Source organism: Danio rerio, chromosome 1 (genome assembly GCF_052040795.2).
Source record: "Danio rerio strain M-AB ecotype USA chromosome 1, GRCz13ab, whole genome shotgun sequence".
Classification (NCBI taxonomy): domain Eukaryota; kingdom Metazoa; phylum Chordata; class Actinopteri; order Cypriniformes; family Danionidae; genus Danio; species Danio rerio.
The window spans coordinates 17,893,008-17,920,376 of record NC_141021.1 but is presented as its reverse complement, the minus strand read 5'-3'; the positions used below and the strand labels follow the sequence as shown (position 1 = coordinate 17,920,376).

Here is a 27,369-nt window from a genome sequence, read left to right as displayed (position 1 = left end):
GAAAAAAAAAATAAATCTATGGATTTAAATGGAGACATTTTGGGAGTGTAATAAATAAAAACTTAATATATTAAATAAAAAATAATACTTTAAAACTTTTATTTAATATTTACAATGCAAATCTAATTAGATCCACTTATTTGGTAACCAAAGCAAGTCTTTTAAATAATATAACTACTAAAAGACAGAAAATATTACATTACAAACTGTATTGTAAATAAATCGTGTAAAGATTTTCATATTAGTCAATAATACTACTGGAATTAATATAAAACTGATTAAAATAAATGTATACACATTTACACAAGTAAATAAACAGACTCAATGATAGGCTAAAAATCTGTGGATTTCTGTGCACACAGATTCCGTGTGGGTCTACGTATAGCTAAAAATGTTAATGTGTTCATTTGTCTAAACACTAAGCTATTAAAACATTCATTCATTCATTTCCCTTTGGCTTAGTCCCTGATTTATCAGGAGTCGCCACAGCAGTATGAACTGCCAACTGGTATTTGTTTTACGGTATATATCTAAATAAGAATTTAATGTTCTTTATGCTTGCATAATCTTTATGAACAATCAAAGTTAAGTAAATGAATTGTCCATATTTAATTTGAAGGGATTTCAAAATAAAGGATTACTTGGATACTTATCTGCTAGCCAGTTCCTTCTTCAGACATGATCTAAAAGAAGTAAAGCGCTCAACAGATTTATAGCCCTGTAGGTAAGAAGACATAAAGAGAATTAGTCATCACTTCAGTATTTTTAAATATGGAAACACTTTATTTTGCTGGTCTATTTGAGTATTAGTATATAGTCTGCTTAATATCTGTTGATACTGCTCCTTCAACAGACATTTAACTGACGATAAGAAACTTAAGCAACCTAATAGTCTACTTATAATTTTTTTGTCATGGAATTTTTATTCTTGCAATTTACGTTGTAACAATGTAGCATTTTACATTTTACAACAACCCACAAAACAATCCCAAAATAAAACAATCAACATCTGCAAATGAATAAATAATATAAAATGAACAAAATATTAATAATAAATAACTAAAATAAATATAAATACAGAGAAAAAATAATAATAACAAACCACATACATACATACATACATACATACATACATACATACATACATACATACATATACCTTCACTTAATCTATATTTAAGGTTTTTAAGTGATTAAAGAATGCAATAAATTGTTGTCACTTAAAAAAAAACTGTTCTCCCCGACCTATAAGTGTGTATTTAATTTTCGCAAGTTTTAAAAAAAAGACCAAATCTTTGAGCCACAATAAAATAGAGGGGGGTTGAGGGGAGGTCCAAAACAACAGTATTCTGCGCCTAGTGAGAAGAGATGCAAAAGCCAGAATGTCAGCGTGGTTCTGGTTTAAAGGTTGACACTGAGAGGGAACACCAAAGATAGCGATTAAATAGCTAACTTGACCCCCAGAATATCAGAAACAATTTAAAAGAAAGTAATCCAATAATTTTGCAACTTGGGACAAAATACAAACATATGACTAAGGTTACATGGTGGAAGTTTACATTTATCACACACATCTGAAACATTGGGATATATTTTAGAACGTTGGGGCTTTGAGAGATAAGCTCTGTGTAATGTTTTAAATTGTATAAAACAGTCAAGCTCATGAAGTGGAGGTGCGCACCTTGTCCAATAGTCTACTTATTATCTAATGAGAATTAGGGTTAGAGATGCAATGTAACTAAATTCAACAAACAGACCATCAACATAAAGTGTGACCTTAAATGCTGTTTCAAAAATATAAAATCTTTTGTTTACTATTAATTAGAAAGGTCAGGCTCTATAAACAAATTTGTTGTTATAGTTTAAAACTAAAATATAATATGGTTATGTAACACCAGATGGCGCCACGGTTGCAGTGATGTACTTTTCATAAATAACACTGGAAAGCTCAGAATTTTGATGGTAATGAACTGATAAAATATGATATAAAATATTCTCTTACTCTGCCTCCACGGTGCAGCCGGTCCTTCATGATACCTATAAACTCTTTGTAACTGAGCTGATCATCATGATCTACATCAAATATCTTGAAGATGGTGTTAACCAGGTGTCGGGTCAGCTTAAGGCCTGTTGCCACATACACAGCCCGAGCAAACTCATCTGAAAAAAAAAAACAACACATCAAAATCAAAAACATATATATTTTTTACAAAAGCATAGTCAAATGGCTTACTCAACTTAAAATATTTATTTCATTTAACATGACAAGCTCATCTTGGGTTTTCTTAATAGTCATTGTACATTTAAAATATATAAATAAAAGTACATTTCAAAGGTTTTTTCATTATTCAGAAATTAGTATTTTCATAAAGAAATAAATACTTGTAGTATTTATTAAATAAAATGTACTACATTATCATGACAGTTCGCAGTTGATCGTATATTATATCCACATTTTTAAGATATTTTAAACACATTTGCAATATTTATTTATCTATCATAAGAGAAACATTGAAAACTGCTATAAATATTCTGAAATTTTTAATTGGACAATTATATTTTTTCACATCCACTGTTTTGGGCTCATGACCTTTGTATCACACTATGTATTTTATACATGTATTCAAATGAAGTATTTGACCTTGTCCAATGGAACGGCAGGCAAAGTTGTACATCTGCATGGCAATGGCGAAGTCTTCCAGATTATTAAGAAACTGAAAGAAAGACCTGAACTCCTCGAAGGTGATGCCCTGATCATGAAAATAATTAAATAAATAAAAAAAGACACAAAGCTTTAATCTGAGACATCAAAAGTTGTCATTACATTCAAGAGAATCTGTGACATCGCTGACCTCACGCATAATAAACACATTTCATACAAGCGAATCCACACTGAACAGACAAATGGATGAAAAGAAATCAACATTCTGGTTTGTGCGACAGAAATCAGAAGCTGTGCAACTCATGCTTGTTTGCTGATGCGTTCAGCTCATTGTGTCTTGTGTAATGATACATGCAACGATGAAAGGAATGAGTCATTTTATGGCACAATGTCATCAAATTGTCAGCCGCTCTGAATGCAGACGAGCGAAAACAAACTGCATGACATCATAGACTGCCATCACTGAGATACCTCACAATTTGACTGACAAATTGCATGAATTAAAAGTTTGGGGTTGGTCATTTTGATTTGGGATTTTTCAAAATGATTATGATATTAGGCTAATCTGAAAATTGAACTGGAAAAAGCTTTTGCTTGCAGACATTTAATGTAAATTTCATATATTGAAGTAAGTCAATAAGTTTTAAGTTATGCACAAGTAAGATTGTTTAAACATTTTTATTTAATCATTTGATGTTTACTTTGTTTCAAGTAGATTTAGGTTTGTAAGTATTACTCGCACATTGTAGAACTGAATAAAGAGATACTTCACCAAAAAAATAAACAAAAACTTCAAAAAAGATTATTTTTTGTGTCCAAAAGAAGAAAAACAACAACAAAATTCTAACTAGTTTGAAATCAACGGTGAGATCATTTTTGACAGAATATTCTTTTTTTTCATCTCTTTTAGCCTTTAATCATTCATTTTCTTTTTGGCTTAGACCCTTTATTAATCTGGGGTCGCCACAAAATAATTAACCGCCCTCTTTAAGCCTTCTAAAATAAATTTTTATTTTTATTATTTTGTATGATTTGCTTTAAAAATACAAGTAAACAGTATACCTATTTTGTGTTCCAATCTATAGGAAAATATACCTACAGACAGGGACGGACTGGGACAAAAATTCAGCCCTGGCACCATAGCCACACCAGCCCACATTACCATAAGTACTGTTTGTTTGACATTCTTGCCAGATTTTGATTATGTCTGCGTAACCTTTGATTGTATCGGCCCCTCTCGAAACTATCACCGATTGGGCCAAATGCTTAACATTTACTATTATTATTACTATTATTACCATCATCAACGTCATCATAATATTCACATGTTGCACCAGATAAAAGCTGCCTGCATGTAAAAACAATACATATAAAAATTATAATAAAATAAAAAATAAAAATAAAAAACTGACCGGCCCACATTTTTAAAAAAATGGTCCGGCCCTTCTGGCATTTGCCAGAATTGCCAGATGGCCAGTCCGCCCCTGCCTACAGAACATATAATGAGTAGGGTCAAACAGAATGTGCAGACATTCTTTGATATTTCTGACTTTTGTAAAAAATTTGCAGATTTATGCAGAATGATTTTGGGAGTATCGTAATTAAAAAAAAAAGAAAATAAAAAATAATAGTAGCTTTTAAACTTATTATTTATTGTTTACAATGCAAATCCAATTAGATCCACTTATTTAGTAAAGCAAGTCTCTCATATCTACTAAAAGACAGAAAATATTACTTTACAAACTGTATTGTAAATAAATCATTTGAACATTTTCATATCAGTCAATAATATTACTGAAATGAATTTGAAAACTGAATAATTATAAATTTACATACATTTACACAAGTAAATAAACAGACTCAATGATGGGCTAAAAGATTTGCAGATTCAGTGTGGGACTAATAATGAGGTACCTATAAGCGAAGACCTCAATACTTGATGTACAATGCAGAAAGACAGTAATATTAAATGTTGGATTATCATTTTAAACAGAAAACAAATTGAAAGTTAACAAAGCCAATGGCTTAAAAAAAAAAAAAAAAAAAAAAAAAAAAAATATATATATATATATATATATATATATATATATATATATATATATATATATATATATATATATATATATATATATATATATATATATATATATATATATATATATATAATTTTTTTAAATGTAAACAACTTATATATAAAAAAACATCCCAAAATGTAAACAAGTTGTCATTTAATAAGAAAATGTCAATAACTCAATTTTGCCAAAAAATGTCAGATAGAACCTTATAATTCTAAAGTGACGATTTGTATTTTGTGCCTGAATTAATTTAACTGAATTTTTTTCTGTTTTTTTTTTCACTACATCAGTATTTTTTTCTTTCAGCTTAAAATGTGTATTTTTTTATTTTAATACATTTCAAAATCTAGACCTATTTAGTCACATGATTTCAAAGCTGACATTAGTAGCCATTATACAGCAACTTCCTCTGAGTAAAATTTACTCAGTTTAAAGAGTATTTGGCCCTTCTAAGCAAGGGCAAACAGGTTGCTAATAAGTAAAGCTGCCATTTTGTAGATGCTTAATGATCCTCTGCTGAGATTTTGAGAGATTTGATGTATTATATTTCAGCTGATTTCATCTAAGGCTGTGACTGAAGTCAGTTTTAGTTTTGTGTTTCTGTTTATTAACAGCAAGTGTTCATCATCAGCGTTCAATCATCAACTTATTAATTATTTTATTGTCTCGTTAACTTGAGTAACATTAACTCATTATAGAGAGGGACCAAATACTATCGAAACTGAGAAAATTTACTGAGGATTTTGCTGTGGACTGCAGTTTTCAGTGTCATTCAGTGTACAATTTGTTGCAGATTACATATCTAATATCTTCTTGACTCCAAACTTTTAAACCATATTTTACATCAAAACCTTAATAAGTTATTTCACAAAAAAAAAACAAAAAAAAAACAAAAACAAATTAAAGCTGCATCATCATTTACACGCCTCCCTTGCAGGAAATTAAAACACATAAGTGTACAATGTTATTCACGTATGCAATCATGTAAAAATCCCATGTGAAACACACATGGAACACATGTGAAACACATAAAAGTGTGGCTTTGGAAAATAAATTTTTTTAAATTTCATAATAAACACCAATAATTTCATGTACCGTATGTTTTAAATGTGCTTTTAAATTCATCTTCATTGCCAGTTTTCAACAGCAGAAAGTCTGGTCATACAATTGAGGGTGAGAGAAAAGGACTGAATTGTCTTATTTAATTGGAATTGTTGGGACAAAATCTTACTCTCCTGCATGTCTAACCAAAATCTATGATTAAATCTTTCACCGGAGGGTGTCAGTATTAACAGAGTCCTGATTTATTTTGGTTGTAGTACAAGATAAAAAGTAATGAGGTAGAAAATGCTTTAAACAAACAGAGAAGTGTTATCACAGCTTTGGTAATCCACATAAACCTCTCTGGTGAGTATTTAACATAGTTCTAGTTACACATTAGGTTAGGTTTAAGGCCAGGATTACTTGCTGTTTAAAGTTGGATTGCGGTCAGATTGGGTTTGGGACTTGGCGCTGATGGTGGAAAACCATAAAATGCCATAAAAGTGAGTTTAGGGCCTATTCTGTGGGAATTGGAGAGGAGGGTGAAGTCATTCTAGCCAAATGTACAAACTGCTCAAAGGGGGCCCACAAACCTGATACCCTCAACACAAACAGATCCCTAAGATGAGACTGGGAAAGAGCTAAAAGAGAGCAGTCAGGCATGGAGAAAACTACATCAGGTGACCCTCTACAGAAGGACAGCATGACAATCTGAATTCAAACACAAACGCTGCCCCAAGCACATACGCAAACCATACCCACACACATACAGTGGGGGAAAAGTATTTGGACATTTCACTTAGAAACAACAACAGTTTATTATAAATATCACAGCTGATTTAGGTTAAATAGGTAAATATGTATAGGAGAAGAGGTAGGTAAAGTAGGAAGAAAGTAGGTAGACATAAAAACAGACAGACAGACAGACAGACATACAAGAAAGAAAGCACAAAAGAAAAAAGCACACAAGAAAGAGAAAAACAAAAGACACACATACAGACAAACAGACAGACAACCAAACATACAAAACACAAAAAAAAAAAGATCAAAAGACACAGAAATACAGAAAGACAGGCAAACAGGCTGTCAGACAGACGACCAGACATACAGAAATAAAGCAAAAAAGAAGGACGCACCAAAGCAAAAAAACATAAAATAAAGAACCCCCCACCCAAAAAAAAAAAAACAGACATACAGACAGACAAATAGACAGACAGACAGACAGACAAACCGACCAACCATCAGACGGACAGACAATTAGACATATAAAAAGACAGACAAATAGACAGACAGACTGATAAAAACATAACAAAGAAAGAAAGATCGAAAGACAGACATACAGACAATTAGACGTATAGAAAGACAGACAGATAGACAGACAGACAGACAGACAGACAGACCAACCATCAGCCGGACAATTAGACATTTACACAGACAGACAGACAGACAATCAGACGAACAGACAATGAGACATATAGAAAGACAGACAGACAGGAAGACAGACAGACAGACCAACCAACCATCAGATGAACAGACAATTAGAAATATAGAAACACAGACAGAAAAAACAGAAAGACAGACAATCAGACAAACAGAAAAAAATCACAAAGAAAGAAAGAAAGGACAGACAGACAGGCAGAAAGACAGACCAACCATCAGACAGTCATACAATTAGACATGAAAGACAGACAGACAGACAGAAAGATAGCCAGCCAGCCAGTTAGCCAGACAGAAAGACAGACAGACAGACAGACAGACAGACAGACAGACAGACAGACAGACAGAAAGACAGACCGACCAACCATCATAAGGACAGAGAATTAAGCGGGTCACACACCGAATGCACTGCTCAACGCTCAATGCTCAACGGTGCGCACATGACAATTGAAAGTATCACAGACCAGACGCCCACATTCGCATGTTATTTAAAATGAAACGAATCAGATGGCACTCTGTGGCGCGGCAGAAATATGAACAGTGTTCTGAGTCGTGGCTGGGCGCCGCGGACAGTCGTCGACATGCGGCGCCAGTGTGTGTGTTTAGAATTCTGTAATGCATGGCGCTGTGTGGTGCGACGCGGCACGTCGACGAGTGGCGCTTTTGGTGTGTGACCCCTTTAGAGATATAGAAAGATAGACAAACAGACAGACAGACAGACAGACCATTAGACATACGGAGAAAAAAAGAAAAAAAGGACAAAAAAGACCAAAAAAAACGCCTCAATACTCTAGCTGCGTCCCAAATCGCATACTTATGCACTATTCTACGCCATTTTGTAGTACAAATAGAGTAAGTAGTGTGTTCACACTGAAAACTTTAAAAATAATAAGTGCACTTTAATTACCCGGATGATGCACTCATTCAGCCGGTAAAATGAAGTGTGTAATGATGGACACTTCACGCACTCAACGACCGCAGGTTTGCTTACGTAGCGGAAGAGGCGGATCTATCGGGCGCACATGTTGGATAACTTTATTTATTTTGGATGGTGAAAGCAAAGTTCTCCTGCGAGAGTGATTATAGCGCCTCCCGATGGTGAATGCGGTTATACTCACGGCAGATATTATTTGATACTTTGCTCAATTATTTCACTAATTTGGCAACCGTCAAACGTCATCAGGGAAACGGTTTGAATGTCCGCTTAGCAAAAAAAACATTAGTGTGCCATTTGGGACAACACTAAAAACATATACTATCCTGTTGAGTGTTTAAGTGCATAAGTACATAGTGCATGAGTGCATAGTGTATAGTGTGCCATTTGGGATGCAGCTTCTGTCTTAAAAATTATGAAAGACAGTCAGATAGAAAGACAGACAGACAGACAAACATTTTAATAACAGTAACATTTTGTGGATGAAATGACCAAATAGTTTTTTTGTGGCTACTGTATATTGTCATATGCATTTTTTCAAGAACTCAGTACATTTATTGACAGTAAGCTCTCATATAGACCATTTTAGCTGTGTGAAAGTAAATGGGAATTTACTTTCTTGAACGTGCCACAAGATCAAAGAGAAGGAAAACAACTGAAACACAAAAAGAACATGATCTGATCAAGGTCTGCGGGACGACGGATCACTGTGGCAGGGACAAACCTCTGGCTTCTTTCAGTGTGAGATAAACAGGGATAACAGAGAGAATACAGGACGTTTCTGTACAATGCAAGGCAATAAAGCTGGATCTTCCCCTGAAACTTGAGCATATTTAAGTTTACTTAACTACATTATTATTTCTTTTATTATAATATCAATGCATTTGGACAGCGATCACACCTTAAAATTCAGCATGAAAATGCGTTTCAAACATCTAAATAATAAAACATTACGTATACACTTTCATGTTCTTTCAGACATCTTTATCCCTATACTTCACACAGGTGACTTAAAAATCTTTCAATATAGAATTCTGTGACTCCATACAGGAATAATAAATCAATGTAAACTGATACAATCACATTCAAAGGTGATTGAAAAGCTAATTCAGTTTTGAAGCATTTCTGAATGACTCTTTGGTCAAACTGGTTCATCTAGAACTGTTTGAATTCATCATACATTAACCAAAACATTCCTTTATAAATTTATGCTAACACTTTACAATAAGGTTTTACTAGTTAATGTTAGTTTATGCATTTACTAACCTGAATGAACAATGAACAATACATTTAATACAGTATTTGTTCATGTTAGTTAACATTAGTTCATGAAAATACAGTTGTTCATCATTAGTTCATGTTAACTCACGGTGCGATAACTATAACAAGCTTAAACTTGGATGTTAATAATGCATTAGTAAATGGTAAACTATAATTAATAAATGCTGTACAAGTATTTTCCATAATTAGTTCATGTTATTAAATACAATAACTAATTAACCCTTATTGTAAAGTGTGACCAAGTTTATTTACTGGCCTTTTTGTTTAACAATTTTGTTAAACATTTTGTTTGGTTAACATTTTGTTTTGGTTAACAAGGTTATTTCGAACAGCTTAAGAATATGTTGAATATTACTGTAAGAAATGCATAATAACTCCAGCAATAAGTGCAAATATACTAGATTCTAAAGATACAGCAAATGGATCACATTTACATCAATGACAGTGAAGAATAAGAGTAAAGCCACAGTAAACCAGCTAAACAAACCAAATAAATGGCACCACACAACAAAGAGATACATAACAATGTAACATTTATGGGAATATTATTCAAACAACTGGGCTTTGTAAAGTTTCACTTCACTAGAAAGTGTGAATTTGACACTTGCTTCTGAAGTAAACATGGTAATTTCAGGAAAGATGGCTGTGTCTGGGGGATAAAAGGGCTTAGTTGTATTAGTTGTGGAGAGGTGAGAGTAGGGAGACTTAGTAGTAGAGTAGTGTCACTTTGCCATTTTGGGGTTGGAATACAGACTTTTAGACATGTTAATTTGCTATATTTATTAACTTAGCATTTAATAGGTATTGAATTTGGGTCAGATAAAGGGGTAGCTGGTTGTAGTGGTTGCCCTACCCCTTTCTTTTAGGCCTCTGTATTGAGATGTACCTGGTTAGGGTTAGGGATAGGGGGTTATGTTATGGTAGGGTTATGCGTTATTGTTGATCTGATCACAAATGGAGTTGACAACACCAAATACAGGTGCAAATGATGCCTAAAAGATTTGCAGTGCTGACACTCATGTGGTCAAGAGTGTTCAAATGGCCACAAAGAACATTCATGTTCATGCGCTCTAAAAATGATTCAATGGTATTAAAAATACCAGAATAAACAATTACTGGACTACCTAACAACATCTCTACATATAAAATCACTCAAATCACAATTAATTTTTATGTTTTACATAAATATTTCTTAGGTGTTTGACTAAGAATTCGATTTTTAAATAGGCTATAGCTAGCATTTTCAAAGAGCAGGTTTTATTCAACTTTCATTTTGCTGAAAAACAGGTATGTGAGTGTTTTATTTGACATTCATTCCTTTTCCTTCAGCTAAGTCCCTCATTTACTAGGGGCTGCCACAGCGGAATGAACCACTAACTATTTTGGCATATGTTTTAGTCTGTGGATGCCCTTCTAACCGCAACCCAGTACTGCGAAACACCCAAAAACTCATTTTCACAAACACATACACTACAGCCAATTTAGTGCATTTTATTCACTTATAGTGCATGTCTTTGGATAGTGGAAACCCACACAAACATGAGGAGAACTTGCAAACTCCACACAGAAATGCCTGCTGGCCCAGCCGGGACTTAAATCAGCGACCTTCTTGCTGATCTTGACCACTGAGCCACGATGCCGCCCGTTTTATTTGTCATACAGTTGAAGTCAGAATTATTAGCCCCCCTGTTTATTTTTTCCCCCAATTTATGTTTAAGATTTTTTTAACACATTTCTAAACATAGTTTTAATAACTCATTTCTAATAACTGATTTATTTTATCTTTGCCATGATGACAGTAAATAGTATTTTACTTGATATTTTAAGACACTTCTATACATCGTAAACTGACATTTAAAGGCTTAACTAGTTTAACTAGACAGGTTAAGGTAATTAGACAAGTTATTGTATAATGATGATTTGCTCTGCAGACTATCAAAAAAATTTTGACCTTAAAATTTTTATTTAAAATTTTTTTTTAAATTAAAAACTGCTTTAAAAAAATTTCAATAAAACAAATAAGACTTTCTCCAGAAGAAAAAATATTATCAGACATACTGAAAATGTATTTAGTCTGTTAAACATCTTTTGGGAAACATAAAACAAATTAAAAAGTAAAAGGGGGGTTAATAATTCTGACTTTAACTGTATATTGAATTAATAATTTTCTGTTAATCATTTTATTTTATGCAACGCAACATACAGCAAGATTTCAGTCAAAAAAAAAAAAAAAAAACAGCATCGCATGATCTGCCTTTGGTCGATCCCTTGCATAAAAGTAATACTTTTATTTGTAAAGACATGCAATCTAATTACTTTGCTCTAAATTATACTTTGACCAAACTGAAGTGAAGAAAATAACACATATGCATGTTAAATCAATATTTACAAAGGCCTAAATGGATAATAAAGTATATTAAAATCTCTTGCCTCCTCTATTAACAGGATTTTAACTGTAAAGTTTCTCACCAAAATATAAGCTTTGGTTTTATTGTACGGTATGTTTATTGCGCAACCTTTACAATGTTGGGACATTAGATCAGAAACAGATAAAAAAAGTGGTCAAATGTGGACAATAAGGCTGAACAAAAACGGCAAGTGTAAACAGAAATGCTTCTATTTGAAATGCTCTACTTTTTATCCATTCAAACAAAATCTTGTTAATATCAGGTATAAGGAATCCTTAGATTTCAATAACAACCATCTTTCATCTATCACTGACCATAGATATATTAGCAGTTATGTGACAGTACTCGTTACCTTCTCGTCAGGTATGCACTGACGCACGTTCTCCAGATAGCTGCGGATGTCCTCTACATTAGTATAGCGCAGTAAGATTCTTGCAAAGTCCTCCTCGCTGATGGTAGTCATGCCTTTGGAATAGGTCAGGAACTCAATCTCCAACATCTCAGTTTGCAGATTATCCATGAATCTGAAAGATCAATGACAGTAAAAGAAGTCAGAGTATACATATTTGTATATGGTAATTTGCAAAAAAAGTGAACAATTCATACAAAACTTGCTACTTTGAGCTATTTTTTAAAATTTGAAATTAGAATTCTTTGATTTTTTTTTCTTTTATAAATATTCCCCAAATGATACTTAACAGAGCTAGGAAATTTTCAAAGTATGTCTGATAATATTTTCTCTTCCAGAGAAAGTCTTATTTGTTTTATTTTGGCTAGAATAAAAGCAGTTTTGAATGTAAAAAAACATTTTAGGGTTAAAATTCTTAGCCCCTTTAAGCTATACATTTTTTCGATAGTCTGCAGAATAAATCATCGATATACAATAACTTGTCTAACTACCCTAACCTGTCTAGTTAAATTAATTAACCCAGTTAAGTCTTTAAATGTCACTTTAAGCTGTATAGAAGTGTCTTAAAAAATATCTAGTCAAATATTATTTACTGTCATCATGGCAAAGATAAAATAGTTCAGTTATTAGAAATGAGTAGGGCCAGACGGAATCTGCAGACATTAGTGCCTAGAAATGAGTTATTAATAGTATTATGTTTAAAAATGTGTTGAAAAAAATCTCTCCATTAAACAAAAATTGAAGAAAAATAAACAGGGGGCTAATAATTGGGGGGTGGGGTGGGGGTAAAAGTTCTGACTTTAACTGTACGTGTATCAGCAGAAGTGCTCAGCGAAACACTCATTGTTTCACAGTCTAAATTTACACTATGGTTTAAACTTTTGTGGTCTGTGGGATTGTTAGATAGAAATTAGCACATTACATTAGCAAGAATAAATTAAACTGAACTGAAGTGACAGTGATAATACAAAGGTCACATTTAAAACTACAGATGGCAGCTTAAAGACGCTTCTCATATGGAGAACGAAGTCACATGTCTCAGTTACATTGCTCAGGTATGGTTTTTTTTTTTCCACAGACTTCAACAGAGTGTAAAAATCTTGATGGTTCTGTGGGTTTTGTCTTTCCAAACTGATCTTTATTTTCTATTGAATTCAAGTCAGGTGATTGGCTGGGCCATTCTACAGCTTTATTTTCTTTTTCTGAAACCATTTGAGAATTTCCTTGGCTGTGTTTTGAATCATTGTCCTGCCGAAATGTAAACTCTGGTTTCATCTTCATCCTCCTGCTAATGTAGATGTTGGACTGAAGAAGCTAATATTAATTAACACAGACAAAGGGCAGAGGGTTGCTGAAAAACCTTTCAGCTGCTGTCTGGGCTTTCATTGCCTTTTACTGCTCCCTTTCTTCATGTGTTCAATACTTTTTACCTGTGTTACACATAACTTAATTTGTAAACTAATTAGATTTGTTTTCTTTTCATAAGTGTATTTCCTTGGTTGTTATCAACATCTGTTGAAAATTTTGAGTCAACAGTACCTTTAGAAATATGTTTTCTAAGAAAAATAGTGACGATTTGAATACTTACCCCCCCCGTACACTTATTAAGCGAATGTTTCAATATCATAAATAATCACCATAAAAAGCACATTAGAATGACTTCTGAAAGATCACATGACACTAAAAAAGTAATAATGCTGAATATGTAGCGTTGTTATCACAGGAATAAATTCTTTTTATAAAAATAGCTATTCTGAATATTAATGCTGTCACTCAATATTAATATTTGACATTATTTTTGAATAAATACATGTAGCCCTGGTTAGGATTTAAGAATTACACAAAAAAACATCCAACACTTCTGCAGGTTTGACATTTTATCATGTCACATCCTGTTAGAACAAGCAGTTAACTAACATCTCGAAAGACATTACATCTTGTGTATCCATCCATGTCAAGCAGAGATGAATAAGTGCCATGTTTTCAGTGCTCAATCAGTCATACCTGTAAAAGTCGTCAAACGTTAGCTCCGCCTTCCCCTTCTTGCCAAAGAAGTGCACAAGCAGAGTGGTGTCAATCATCATGTTCTCATCGGCACGCTGCCATCGGTGAGGAGTGGTGGTAAAGAGAGCAAAACAAGAGAGAACAAACTATGACAGAAATCCAGATGTCTTTGGAATGACAAAGCAGTCCATCTCAGTCTTGCCGAGCCATTCAGAGTACCAGCCATCCAGTGCCTGAAAGTGTGCATCCATTTATCTCGTCCCCCCTGAAGCCCACAGAGAACATGTTCAGAGTAGACGTGCAGATCTTTATACCATCAGTAGATAGAATGGCATAAAAATTGTGTTAGACTGAAAAGGAAACACAAGAGAAATGATACACACAAATGCACACAAGCATGCCAGTTGTGTACATATAAAGCCGCTGTTTACAACTGGTCCATTTTATTACCACCAAATGTACTTCAAACTAACTTTTTGGAACCCGCTTATGTGTAGTGATCGTAGATTAAAGTGCCCTATTTTACTTTTTTTAAGATACTACCTTTGATGTAGTGTGTAGTGCAGATGTTTGTGAAAGTAAAAGGTCTTCACATTTAAAAGATGTGTGATAAATGATGTTACAGTTTCCCAAAGAGAGAACCAATTCTAAACTGTTTGAAGTGGGTGATAAGTAATTCCAGTGTTTCTTCCTGCAGCAATGTATAGAGATTTGCAACAAATTACATAATGCATGCTCATGGTCTTCACTAACTGCTAATAAACAACTGCTGTGTCCAAAATTGCAAACTACTCAAGTAGCTCCTACAACTGAACTTAGAATAGATATGAAGGTAAGTATTAATGGAATTTGGATGCACAACAGCCACCATTTGTCATTATCACATGCACCTACATGCATCAGTTGTGGCGCCTCACTCCCATTTCATGAATTCTTTGGTGGACTCATTGGATAATAAAGTGTCATTGGATGTGCACTTCAGAATGTCACCAGAAGTAGCAGGTCATTGGTGTACTTCTTGCCTACTATAATTTCTAAGACATATTACTAAGCTTACATACTGTTTTTCACATATTATATAGAAAGGCTTTTCGAATAGATTGAATGTCTGTTTTGAACCAACCTCATACACTGTTTCATACACTACAAACATTGTCATTCATGCACAGTTCTGTTTTTATGAATGCTGAGGAACCTTCGGGAGCTGAAACTCAAATATTTATGGTAATGGCTGATATGGTGCAAAAAACTGGATCATATGGTTGTATTAAAAAGTGTGCAGTTCCAACAGATCTCAATTGCCATTACTCTCAGACACCTTACTTCTATCAGGGTCATTACACCAGTGTAACCCCCTCAATTTTGACTTCAAACCATTGTTTCTGGCATAGGAAGCAGGCATGCTAACAAATACAGTAAAGACCACTGGATGAGGAATGAGTTCCTACTTGGTGTTTCCATCTGGGTCATGACATTAGTGTGACCCTTCCAGATCTACTTACCCTTCTCTGAGAGGGATTCAAATTAACATAGGAGGCCTGTGTTCTTACATGGATGGTAAAGACTGTCGGCACTAGTGAGCCTCTTGGGGCCTAGGGAGTGTGTTTACTCACATTAGTTCCTACTAGCTGGACTCAGCCCCCTAAACATCACTCCAATTTTAGTAGTAACCCTTTAAGTAACCCTTCAAGTTCTCAAGGCTCTTTTTAGGTGGGATTTGAATCAATATTAAACCATGGGAGGCAGGTGCTAACAAGGACAGTAAAGTCCTCTGTTGCTAGCACAGCTCTTTGAGGCCAAGGGAATGAGTTCCTACTTGCTGTTTCTATCTGGGTCATGACAACAGTGTGACCCATTCAGATCTACTAAACCTTCTCTGAGAGGGATTCAAATTAACACTGGAGACCTGTGCGCTAACAAGAACGGTAAAGACAGTCGCTGCTAGTGAGCCTCTTGGGGCTAAAGGAATATGTTTACTCCTACTAGCTGGACATAGTCCCTGAAACATTGCTCCAATTTTAGTTGTGACATTGAAGTATCCCTTTAAATTCTCAAGGCCCTTTTTAGGTGGGATTTGAATCAATGATTAAGGCATTGAAGGCAGGTGTTAACAAGGACACTAAAGACCACTGTTGCTAGCACACTTCTTGAGGCCAGTGGAATGAGTTTCTAATAGCTGTTTCCATCTGGTTCATGACACCAGTGTGACCCATTCAGATCTACTAAACCTTATCCGAGAGGTATTCAAATTAACAGGGTAGGTGGATGCGCTAACAGGGAACAAAAAGACTGCCGCCATATGTGAGCCTCTTTAGGCCAAGAATATGAGTTTATTAGCAGTTCCTACCAGCTAAACTCACCACCATAAACATCACTGAAGACACTGAAGTAACCCTTAAAGTTCTTAAGGCCCTCTTTGGGTGTGATTCGAATCAATGTTTAAGGCATTGGAGGCAGGTGCTAACAAGGACAGTAAACACCACTGTTGCTAGCACACCTCTTGAGTCCAGGAGATTGAGTTCCTGCCAGCTGTTTCCATCTGGTTCATGACACCAGTGTGACCCATTCTGATCTACTTACACTTCTCTGAGAGAGATTAGAATGAACAGGGTAGATGAATGTGCTATAGGAACCATAAAGACTGTCCCCAGTTGTGAGCCTCTTGAGGCCAAGGGTATGTGTTTATTAGCAGTTCTTACTAGCTAAACTCACCACCCTAAACATCACGGAAGACACTGAAGCAACTCTTAAAGTTCTCAAGGCCCTTTTTAGGTGGAATTCAAATCAGTGTTTACTGCATGGGAGACCGGTAAAGATCTGTTGATAGAGCACCTCTTTAGGCCAAAGGAATTAAGTTTACTCAAACAGTTACCATTTCCTAGCCCTTAGTATTTCTCTTGCATCTGCAATGCAAGACATCCACACACACACAGAAACTGCACTGCACATTGCACGCACATCTATGCATCCATCTGCTTATGGACAATCCATCACAATGGTGCACAGACTTCCACACAACATAGATGTGTGACGTATAATTTGGGATTACACTAAGGGTTACACAACCTGGTCATGGCCCTAATTCAAAGCAAGATTCAAACCTGATAAGATGCTGGTATGCCAACACAATTGCTTGAAACCACAGCCTGGGTCAGTATAGCTAGTTTCACCTATTGAGGCCAGTAAAGTAAGGTTTAGTCACACAGCTCCTCCTGAAGGGCCTCTGTTACATAAACTCTGGGCCTGAGGGTTAAATGAGGCAGAATTCTTAAACAAACTTTTTAGACACTCAAAAGATGATTCTGCAATTCAAGAAAATTCTAAAAGTATTTTTTGACGTTGGACGAATGTAAACCTGTTGAATACATCTAAACAAAATTAAAATAGCATAACAGGGCACTTTAATACCAGTTGTAAACAGGGTCAAACTAAAGAGAAAAAAAGGACATAGACAAAGCATCCACATTCCATGCATTTTCTGTGGCAAACTTTTGCATAGCGAATCTGTGGGAGATTTGTGAAAGAAATGCACACGTGAGCAGATTTCACCTTTCCTTCTCTTGACAAATTGTTCTGTTTGTTTAAACTCCATCACGCTAACGTTCAAGATCAAGTTTAGCTGTCTTACAAGTGTTAAGATTCCGCTTGGTCAAGCTCAAGATTTCATCTTGTTCAGTTACCAGTAGGGAAAAAAACACCTTTTACCAGCGGCATAAGATCCTAAAAAAATGGAAAAACTTATTTGAAAGTTGCAAGGACAGGTTAAGTTGGTTTTTTCATTATCCATGCTTCACCCTCATCTCCAAGAGAAACCTATCATGCTTAAACTTTAGGTAAAAACCAGCCAGAAACTCGAAACAGCTCTTTTTTTCCCTTGGTCACAGGCTTTTGTGCAAAAAGCGAGCCAGAATGCAAGTCCATGCCACCGCTGTACCTCTAGCTTAAAATCCTATCCATGAGGACACAGAGGAAAGTTATAAAGAGAGAAAGAATGATTCTGTTTCACTGACCATATTTTCATAGCACATTGTTAAAAAGGAGCAGTTAAAAATAAGAAAACTTTGCAACTTTGGTTATAAAACTTGTTGGGGTGCCTGGTAAACTCATGATCAATATGTTTCTCCCAAGTATATAGACACCTGTTTCCAGGGAGGAAAAAAATACATAAAATGGTGAAAATGCTTAAAAAATAGAAACAATTGTGGCATAAAAGTCACAACTGTGACAAGAAGAAGAGGCTGCCAGGTTGTAGAAATACATACATGTTGCATTGCCTTACTTCTGATCCTAAAATTAAAAAAAGTGCATGAACTTTATCTTTAATGAAGCTCCAATCCATGTCTGTAATAATAATAATAATAATAATAATAATAATAATAATAATAATAATAATAATAATAATAATAATAAAAACTTGGTTCTTTGTTAACACCATTTAAACTGTGGATTAATTTTAGCAAACAACTGAAGAGTTCAGATGCAAAAACCTCTAGGTGCTGTTTGAAATTTCCATAAAAAATAAAAACATTTTCTAAGCCTCTTTTGTTTATGTTGAGATATTTACTTTAAACACCAGCACCTGACTTATTCTTTGCACACAGAGGAGTCTGAAAAAAATGGTCATTTTAGAGGACAATTCAGACAATATTTAGAGGTTTTTGCATCTAAACTCTTCAAAGGACTCTAAAAAAAGTCACAATTCTGCTCTGGATTTTCAGAAAGATTAAAAATGAATGGCGACACTGTGCAGCTACATTGGACATAAGAGTAATGTCACACCACAAAAGTGAGAGACTGCTTTTTTATTACATGATGCAGATCATTTGATTTGTACTTTAACATTTTTATAATCTTAAATTGCAACAGTGTTCATGAAGACTTTAGGCTATCAAACATACGTGCTAAATTTACAAGGGTGGGGACACAGGGGTTCTTTCAAATTTGGGACTTAATCTTAAAGAGTAAACATTTAAAAAACATGCAGTATTTTGTGAGTGAACAACTAGTTACAATACGTATGAATCTACAATATAGTAGAGGAGAATGGGGATGAAAGTACTATTTTTCATAAAACTTAATTATAAAAGATAATGTTTTTAGCAGAATATTTTTTTGTGACTACTAACTCACAAAAGTGGTATATCGAAATCAGTTCTGTTATATTGCATCAATGTAGAACAACTCCAATATAACTTGACTTTATACAAAAGTTGCACATGATTAGTTTTGACCTCAAACACAGTTACAAAAGTAACACACGGGTTGATAAAAAAAAAACCCAAAGACATTTCAAACCTAAGGATGTGTCATTGCACTAAATAACCTGTAGATTGATCATAAGTGTGACACAAAGAGAAACAAAACATGTATTAAGGAAAAAAGGACCGCAACAATAATTTACTTGTTGCACTTTTTGGAGCTAACTATGAGACACGATCCTTAAATCAGCGCATATTTGGCAGCTCCATCAAAGGTTGCATGCTGGATGTGCTATTATAGCCTGAAAATCAAATGTTGTCAGGACTCCGAGAAAATGGGTTTGTTACTTTCGTCTCACGTTACTTTTGTCCTCTATGCATTTTCAAATGATGTTTTCCAATAAGGAAGGTCAAAACAGAACTGAAAATATAATATTAATTCTGAATTCAGATTTCTTTTTTAAACAGTATAAAATAAACAAATAAATGGAGCTATGGCCGCTTTAAATGATCAAATATCCACAAAAGTTAGCTCTGGTAGAATCTGTGACAACTTCTGATTATTTTTCTCTGAGATCTGCATCATTCAAATTCAAATATCTAATTTCTTATCTGTGTTACCCCACCGATACATAGCAAATAAACAGAAAATTCTATCAAGAAGATCGATAAATCATCCCATTTCCTTTAATTTTCCTCTAATTATCTATCTATCTATCTATCTATCTATCTATCTATCTATCTATCTATCTATCTATCTATCTATCTATCTATCTATCTATCTATCTATCTATCTATCTATCTATCTATCTATCTATCTATATATCTATCTATCTATCTATCTATCTATCTATCTATCTATCTATCTATCTATCTATCTATCTATCTATCTATACTGGAAAAAAGTATCTGTTGGATTTACTGATGTTTTTCAGGCAAGTGGTTGCAAAAAAATTGATATGGGCTGAATTTAAACAAACAAAATAAGTTAAACATCACAAAATTTAATTAGTTATTTTAAATCCACACCATATAAACTGTTTGCAATCACTTCCAATGGATGATTTTTTTCAGTGTACCCCTCCCCCCTCCATTTGCCAATTTCATCATCAATCTGCTGGAAGTGTGACATCACAACGCTGTGGTTACAGGAAACCATTAATATGAGGTCATCATTACGTGTAACACCTCAGGCCCACAGTGTGACTTAGACACCGCCTGAGGGATTTTACTCTTTGATCTAAAAACAGCGGTAAAAACAGTGATTACGGCTGTCGACTTGGAAGATGAGTAACCCCAATCGCACTTCCACACATGCGAACATGCACCCTTTAGCCCGCAAGTACACAATGTCTGGATGGCAACTCAGACAAACAGACCTGTCTAACTGCTGTGTCATCTGAGGAAGCCGAGCTGAAATTACCCTTTCATTGTGAATAACAGACTGAGTAAATACAGGGCATCTGCACACAGCTCTCCACATTCATTAAACTACTGCTTCCTACAGACGCCCTCTATTAGCTATTAGAACACAAACACACTGGCAGGATGAGCAGACGCATTCTGAATCGGTGGACAGACAAAGGATTTTATTGTTGCCATAAGGACTTATAATATTGTGCTGTTAAAGGAAGTTAGAGCATGAAGTTTGTCCATGCAAAACATTCAGGAAGATTAACAACTGACAGACACATAACTTGAAATAACCTAGTGATTAATCAAAAAGTCAGCAATTAAATAAAAAAAATAAATAACTGAATGAATTAATAAATACATAAAATTATAAAATAAATAGCTGATTTCCTAATTTTAAAATCTGCATTAGTTTTAAGCAAAATACAATAAAAAAATTACATAAAAAATGTAACAATAAAACTTAAATTCCAGAATATATAAATGTCAATAAAGATATTCCATTGGAAAAATATGTATATATTGCACATATATATGCATATTTTCAAAAAACAAGGTTTGAAATACTTTGGAAAAAATTATATTGTTCTTTAAAATGTTTAAAGACACGTTATCTGTACTTTATAAAATAAAACATATACAAAAATGTTAGATTCATAAAACCAGTATTACATTAATATTACAATATTTTAATTATTAATATAAAAATTATACAAAAATATTTTAACATCAATATTATAATACTTATTTAAATACTAATATATACATGTGAAAATATGAAGTTTTAATGGACATTCTTTGATTAGCAGACTGAAATATTTTTGCCATAAAATTTAATTTTAAAACTATAACAAAAATGTAAAATAAACAATGGGATCAAACATCAGTGTGTTTAATGTGTCTTGCTGCTGTGAGCACCCATAATATTATGATAATATTAGTCGAATGAACGCAAAGTTTGTGCATGCAAAGTAGCCAAGATTAACAACTGACAGACACATTGATAACTTAAAATTACCTAATGATTAATAAAAAAAATAAATCAGCATTTAAATAAAAAAAAAATATATATATATTGTTCACTTCAAATATATAAAAAATTAACAAGTTAATAATAAATATGTGATTCTTAATTCTTTTAAATCTGTATATATTTTTTTTAAATCTTAATTAATATATATATATATATATATATATATATATATATATATAACTTATCCCACAACATGTCAATAAAAAATATTCAGGTAAACATTGGGGAAAATGTGTATATATATTGCACACATTATATATGCATATTTTTTTGAAAATAAAGTCTGAAATACTTTGCAAAAGACTATTTTGTTCTTTGAAATGTTAAAGGCACATTATCTGTACTTTATAAAATAAAACAAAAATTAAACATTTTATTAAAACATGTATGTATTAATATTTATAAGAGCATATTTAGTAAGATATAATAAATATTAAGAATAATTATTATTATTTAGTTAATTTCAAATATATACATGTGAAAATGTGGAGTCTTATAAGACGTTCTTTGAAAAGTATAATGAAATTTGAGTTATCATAACAAAATTGTACTAAAAAATGTAAAAAAAAATCAATATATAAAATCTGAAACTGAATTGAAAGTATATCACAGCTAAATAAAAATAAAGATTTTTACTACAAATAGTGATTATAAAACTATAACAAAAAAGTAAAATAAACACTAAACATTAAACATGAGTGTGTTTTTCTTGTATTTATATACTAAAAAGTACTTAATAATTTCTAATAACACTTCTGATGAAAACAAGACTAAAATATTGCCAATATTTGGCCAATTTATAACAGCAAATGGTTCTTGTTTTAAAGATATTAGCTTATTTACTGGAAAATAATAAAAATACATTGATATTGATATGATTGTTTTTAAGTGAAGCATTAAAACCAATTTAACGAAAAGTCCAAAAGCTCATAAAACATATATATGTAAAAAATTAAACTATTAAAATCAAAAAGATAGTCATAGGTCATTAAATGAAAATGAGAAATGATATGGGGTTTGGGAAATAAAGGCTCTGGATGTTAAAACAGGACAGATAAATGAAAGTTACCATGTACTTTTTTAATGTCCAGATGAGAGCATTGTGTTAAGCGTAGCTAGGGAGGAATAAAAACACAGCATGAGACAGGAGGACAGAGGACTATGGCTGTACCTCTGCCAGGTCAGAAAACAGGGCTTGGCTCGCGCCACGTCTCAGCATGTCCCAGTAGCTCCTGGGCACAAACTCTTGACTCTCTTTTTTTAGCACCTGCAGAGGGGTTAGCATGAGATGGAAAGCTGTTATCATGTTAGCTTCTACAGACACGGTTAATAAGAGCATGTGTCGGGTGGTCTCTCAGTCCTAAGGACATATTGCAAATCTATAAAATGGTCTGTATGAAAAATTTATATAAAGACCGAAGGGGGGGGGGGACTTGTTGATGTTAGCCAAATGCTAATTGTATGTTGTTATATGATATGAGTGAAAGGTCTGGGAGATTAAAAACGAGGAGGTTGAGAATCAAAGTTTTAGCTTCAGGTTTGTTTACAGATGCTTTACTTCTTTTAAAAGCATTTTCCAGTCATTTTGCTAGCAATTTATTTATATTTTATGAATTAGAATGATTTACTTTAAGTACTACTTTAAGCTAATAGTTACTACTTTTAAGCTATTAGCAATGAAAAATAATGACATAAGAAAGGTTTTTTGGGATAAAAAATAGCACGTTTTGTCTTGAGTTAAACATTTGCCGTAACCATGATTTGTTCAGATAAATAATTAAAATAACTGCATTTCACAACTTCACATCTAGTAGTGAATAATTGATAGAAGGATTGAGAGACTGATAGTGACACCAAGAAAAAAAAAACATATTATTTTGCACTATATCAAAACTTTCCACATTGTTATATAAACACCACTTAAATGGACAACACTTACTCCAGTCTTTCACTTTTTCACTCTGTATGTAATTCACACATAATCAGAATATTTTTTTTATCCAAGTATTATAGAACGTAAAAAAACCCAAAACAAAACTGAGACAAAACAAAACTCCAGCTCAGGAGGACTTTCATGGAAACAGTTGTTTGCATGAAGTGCATTTGTAATTGTCAAAGTTAATGTAATGCCCTTTTTTCACCTGGTATCAACAAACGTTTTCAGTGACCTGATAACAAGTCATCAGCTATAAGACATCTGGTATTGACATGCATTTAAATGTGTCTTTCTGATCACAATGAACTGAAAATGTTTTAGACAGTGTCTACGCTTACATGGACATCAGTAATCAAATAATTTGCCTTAATCTGAATACGATAATAATATGATTAAGGTGTTTACATGAGTTGCTTTTTCAATGTTTCTATGATCTGGTTGCACATGTTATATCACAAGTTGATTAACGACATTGCGTCGCCACTTTTCCTCCGGAGTTCATGTAATTTCGAGTGTTTCTTTTTTAATGTGTCGACTTTAACTGCAATTTGGCACTTTCACTTTAATTTGGAAAGATTTAATGCGTGCTCCCGTGACAAACGAAATATTTGATGCGAGTGTGAACTGATGGAAGAGTGTAGTTTTAATGTAATTTCATATGGCAAGCCAATTTTAATACAATTAAGACAATACTCTGATTAAGAATCTACCATGTCAACATAATTAATTTAATCCGATTAAGGTCATAACATTAATGATCGAACATGATGAGTTTGCTGATTTTAGTCGCATTATTGAAGTCTAGTACAGATAAGTGCACACCTTAATCAAACATGTAGGACTTTTCGCTGCATTTTGCGACAGGATATTTCATACACAGACAACTGTTTGACACTATTCTCTGCACTATTGTCCGGTGTCGTGGATGAAAGTTGGGGGTTATGTGGGTGTTGCGGACGCCGACCTCACTATTCTACCACCCTTGGCGGCCACCATAGGTTGCCTCTATGCATGTGCTGGCCCTGCGTGTAGAAATATGAATGTCTTTACAGTCACTAAAATAATTTGATGTATTGTCGTAGAATAAAATTGTTAATTTCTTTAAAATGAATCTTGCTACCATTAAACATCAGAACTAGAATTGTCCATCCATTGACCACTGGTTGAAAGATATCCCATTACATTGCACTGGAAAGAATTACCTATAGTATAAGGGGCAAACTAATCTAAAGGACTACCATAGAATTTAGGATCTGTTAATACAGTTTCTGAAACAAAACACAAGCTATGTTACCATCCAAAGATGCAAATTAAATGTATGCGCAAAACTGGAATATTGCATATAAAGACTTGCGAATAAAAGTAGCGTTTCCATCAAAGAGTCAAAGAGAACAGTCACTTTCTGATTAACTGGCGACAAAAATCAACAGTAAAACAGAATTTGCTGCAGTAGGAGAAGCTGCGTGAATCTTTTCTTCATTTAATAAATGACTTGCGTCTCGTCTTAGAAGACAATCCAGTCATAAGCACGTGGTGGCGTTTGAAGACATGAGACGCGGAGCAGACGCTCTTGAATCTGGAGATAATAATATAATAACACTAATACTGAAACAGTTAAAGCTTTTTAAAATGACCAAAACAACATTTCAGATGTTTCAGTGTGCTGAGCCTGCTGGTTTGTCCATGCACGCACATTTTTACCATCACATGATCTCTTATACCAAAATCACATCACTTTTTTTAATGCTCATACTGGAATTTGTTCGGTAAAAGTGTTTCCATTGTAGTTTATGCATATTTTTTTCCTATCGAATAAAAATGTATCCCACTCAGTTATACGCATACTTTATTTGTGCACATTTTCAAAATTTATGCACATCTTGGCGTTTCCATTAACCATTTTTTATGCAACACAGGCTCATTCCGAAAACGTAGTCCCGTGGACGTTTCTGGAGACTGAGAATTCTGTAGCCGGAGGTACGTATGGCTGCATTTCATTTTTTTAAGCGAACGCTATGGGGGCGGTATGACACCGTTTCTTTCACGCTTACCAGCTAACCGCTTACCTCCATGTGGAGGGCTTTCCCGCTGCAACCAGTTTGTCAAGTTAGCTCGTCGTGTATGTCGATGGACTTGAGGTGCAGAGAGGAGTTGACCATGATGATTGGGTTTGAGTCAGGGTTCCAAATTAGGTTAGACAAAAACAGAATCCAAAAATTAAATTAACAAGTGAATAACAGGGTGAGAATGTGGTAAAATCTGAAAACGTGGTAAAAATCAGACGAACGCTTTTTCGTTTTCTGGACAGCTTTTGTAAATCGTTGGTTGGGTTTAGGGAAGTAAAGGAGTGGGCAGGCCAATCAATAAAATTGGTTAGGTTTAGGGAAGAAGAAGGGTGGGTTAGTTGATTGGCCAATCACCCAGTTGGCCATTCAGTCAGTGAGTCAGACAGTCACTCAATAGAGGACTCTGGTAGGTTTACGCGAGAACAGCACAGGCTCGAACGGCACGAACAAGAGAAATTTGAGATATGAAAAAGCGCACACAGTGGCCTCCCATGGATTCACAAAAACAAAAACTGCAAAAAAATAAAAATTAATCGTACCTCCTGAGATGTATTTCGTGGTCTCCAGAAACGTCCATGGGAATACGTGTTCAGAATGAGCCTGGGTTGTTATTATGCGCATATATCCAAAATGCACATAAAAATAGGTAGATGGAAACATAGCTACTGGCACAAGCAACAAATACCTCTCACTCTACTGATTTATATGTGAATATGTGCAGTTTTATCTTAGCCCATATATAACAACATCATTACCTGTTTAACTGAATTTGGATGCTTTAGGGGAGGGAGGTGGGTGGAGTTAAAATAAAAAAGTGTAACATCATCCTAAATTTCATGTCCTTTTTTTACAATAAATTTTTTTAAAATAACTAATATTGTTATATTCAAATAAAAAGTGTTGAGTTTGCCCTAAAATCTTTGCTTTTTAAGTTGAGTTTCTCTCTAGCAGAAACGTTCTCCACATCTCACTGGTGATCTTTCCATCCTACATCTCTCAGCGGGTGATACAGAGTGATTTAGCGGTAAGTGAATGTGAAAGACTGGAGAGCCGGCTCAATAGAAAACACATTTCCCACCAGCGGTTGGCCCAGGCCTGTTCTTTATAGGCCGCTGATGAAGTTTGCAACTGACACAGGAAGCGAAATCAATGAGAATCGAATCTGAGCGGTCGTGTCAAACACCCACATGCTCTCTGACCTCTGAGGTCCACTCCGCATTTTCATTCAGTCAGTCATCCGCAGGTCTCTCTCATTCTCCCATCATTCCTGCCACCCATTTCAAGACTCACACAGAGGTTACAGTTCACAGGTCAGAGGGCCGAGGGGTGATACATACGCTGTTTACCGGGGCAACCTGATATCCATAGAGCTGCATACTCTACACAGAGACCAGAGGAGAGGTCACAGCATGCGGAAGAGGAGAGGAAGGAAGAACACGGAGAACCACAGGTTAAACATGCAAGTTACAAAG

At 34.2% G+C, this 27,369-nt stretch overlaps 1 protein-coding gene and 1 long non-coding RNA gene across 21 annotated transcripts in view; both read right to left on the bottom strand.

Annotated features, from left to right (window-relative positions):
* LOC147846759 (uncharacterized) overlaps positions 1-27,369 on the bottom strand; it is a 1,232,122-nt gene that overhangs the window by 401,063 nt on the left and 803,690 nt on the right. The window lies entirely within an intron of this gene.
* Positions 1-27,369, bottom strand: part of micu3a (mitochondrial calcium uptake 3a) — a 61,797-nt gene that overhangs the window by 3,176 nt on the left and 31,252 nt on the right. The window contains exons 8-15 of one of the 20 annotated variants that reach the window (XR_015476449.1): positions 27,235-27,276; positions 23,067-23,162; positions 18,186-18,200; positions 14,252-14,346; positions 12,184-12,362; positions 2,642-2,750; positions 2,003-2,160; positions 642-718 (exon numbers count right to left, since the gene is read on the bottom strand). Coding sequence is in view for 13 of the 20 variants with exons in the window: in XM_087237025.1 (XP_087093151.1) it covers positions 650-718; positions 2,003-2,160; positions 2,642-2,750; positions 12,191-12,362; positions 14,252-14,346; positions 18,186-18,200; positions 23,067-23,162; positions 27,235-27,276 (756 nt within the window). In the remaining 7 variants the exon portion in view is untranslated. The remainder of the gene's footprint in view (positions 1-641; positions 719-2,002; positions 2,161-2,641; positions 2,751-12,183; positions 12,363-14,251; positions 14,347-18,185; positions 18,201-23,066; positions 23,163-27,234; positions 27,277-27,369) is intronic. The other 19 variants (XR_015476451.1, XM_087237024.1, XM_087237025.1 and 16 more) reach the window with 19 other exon arrangements.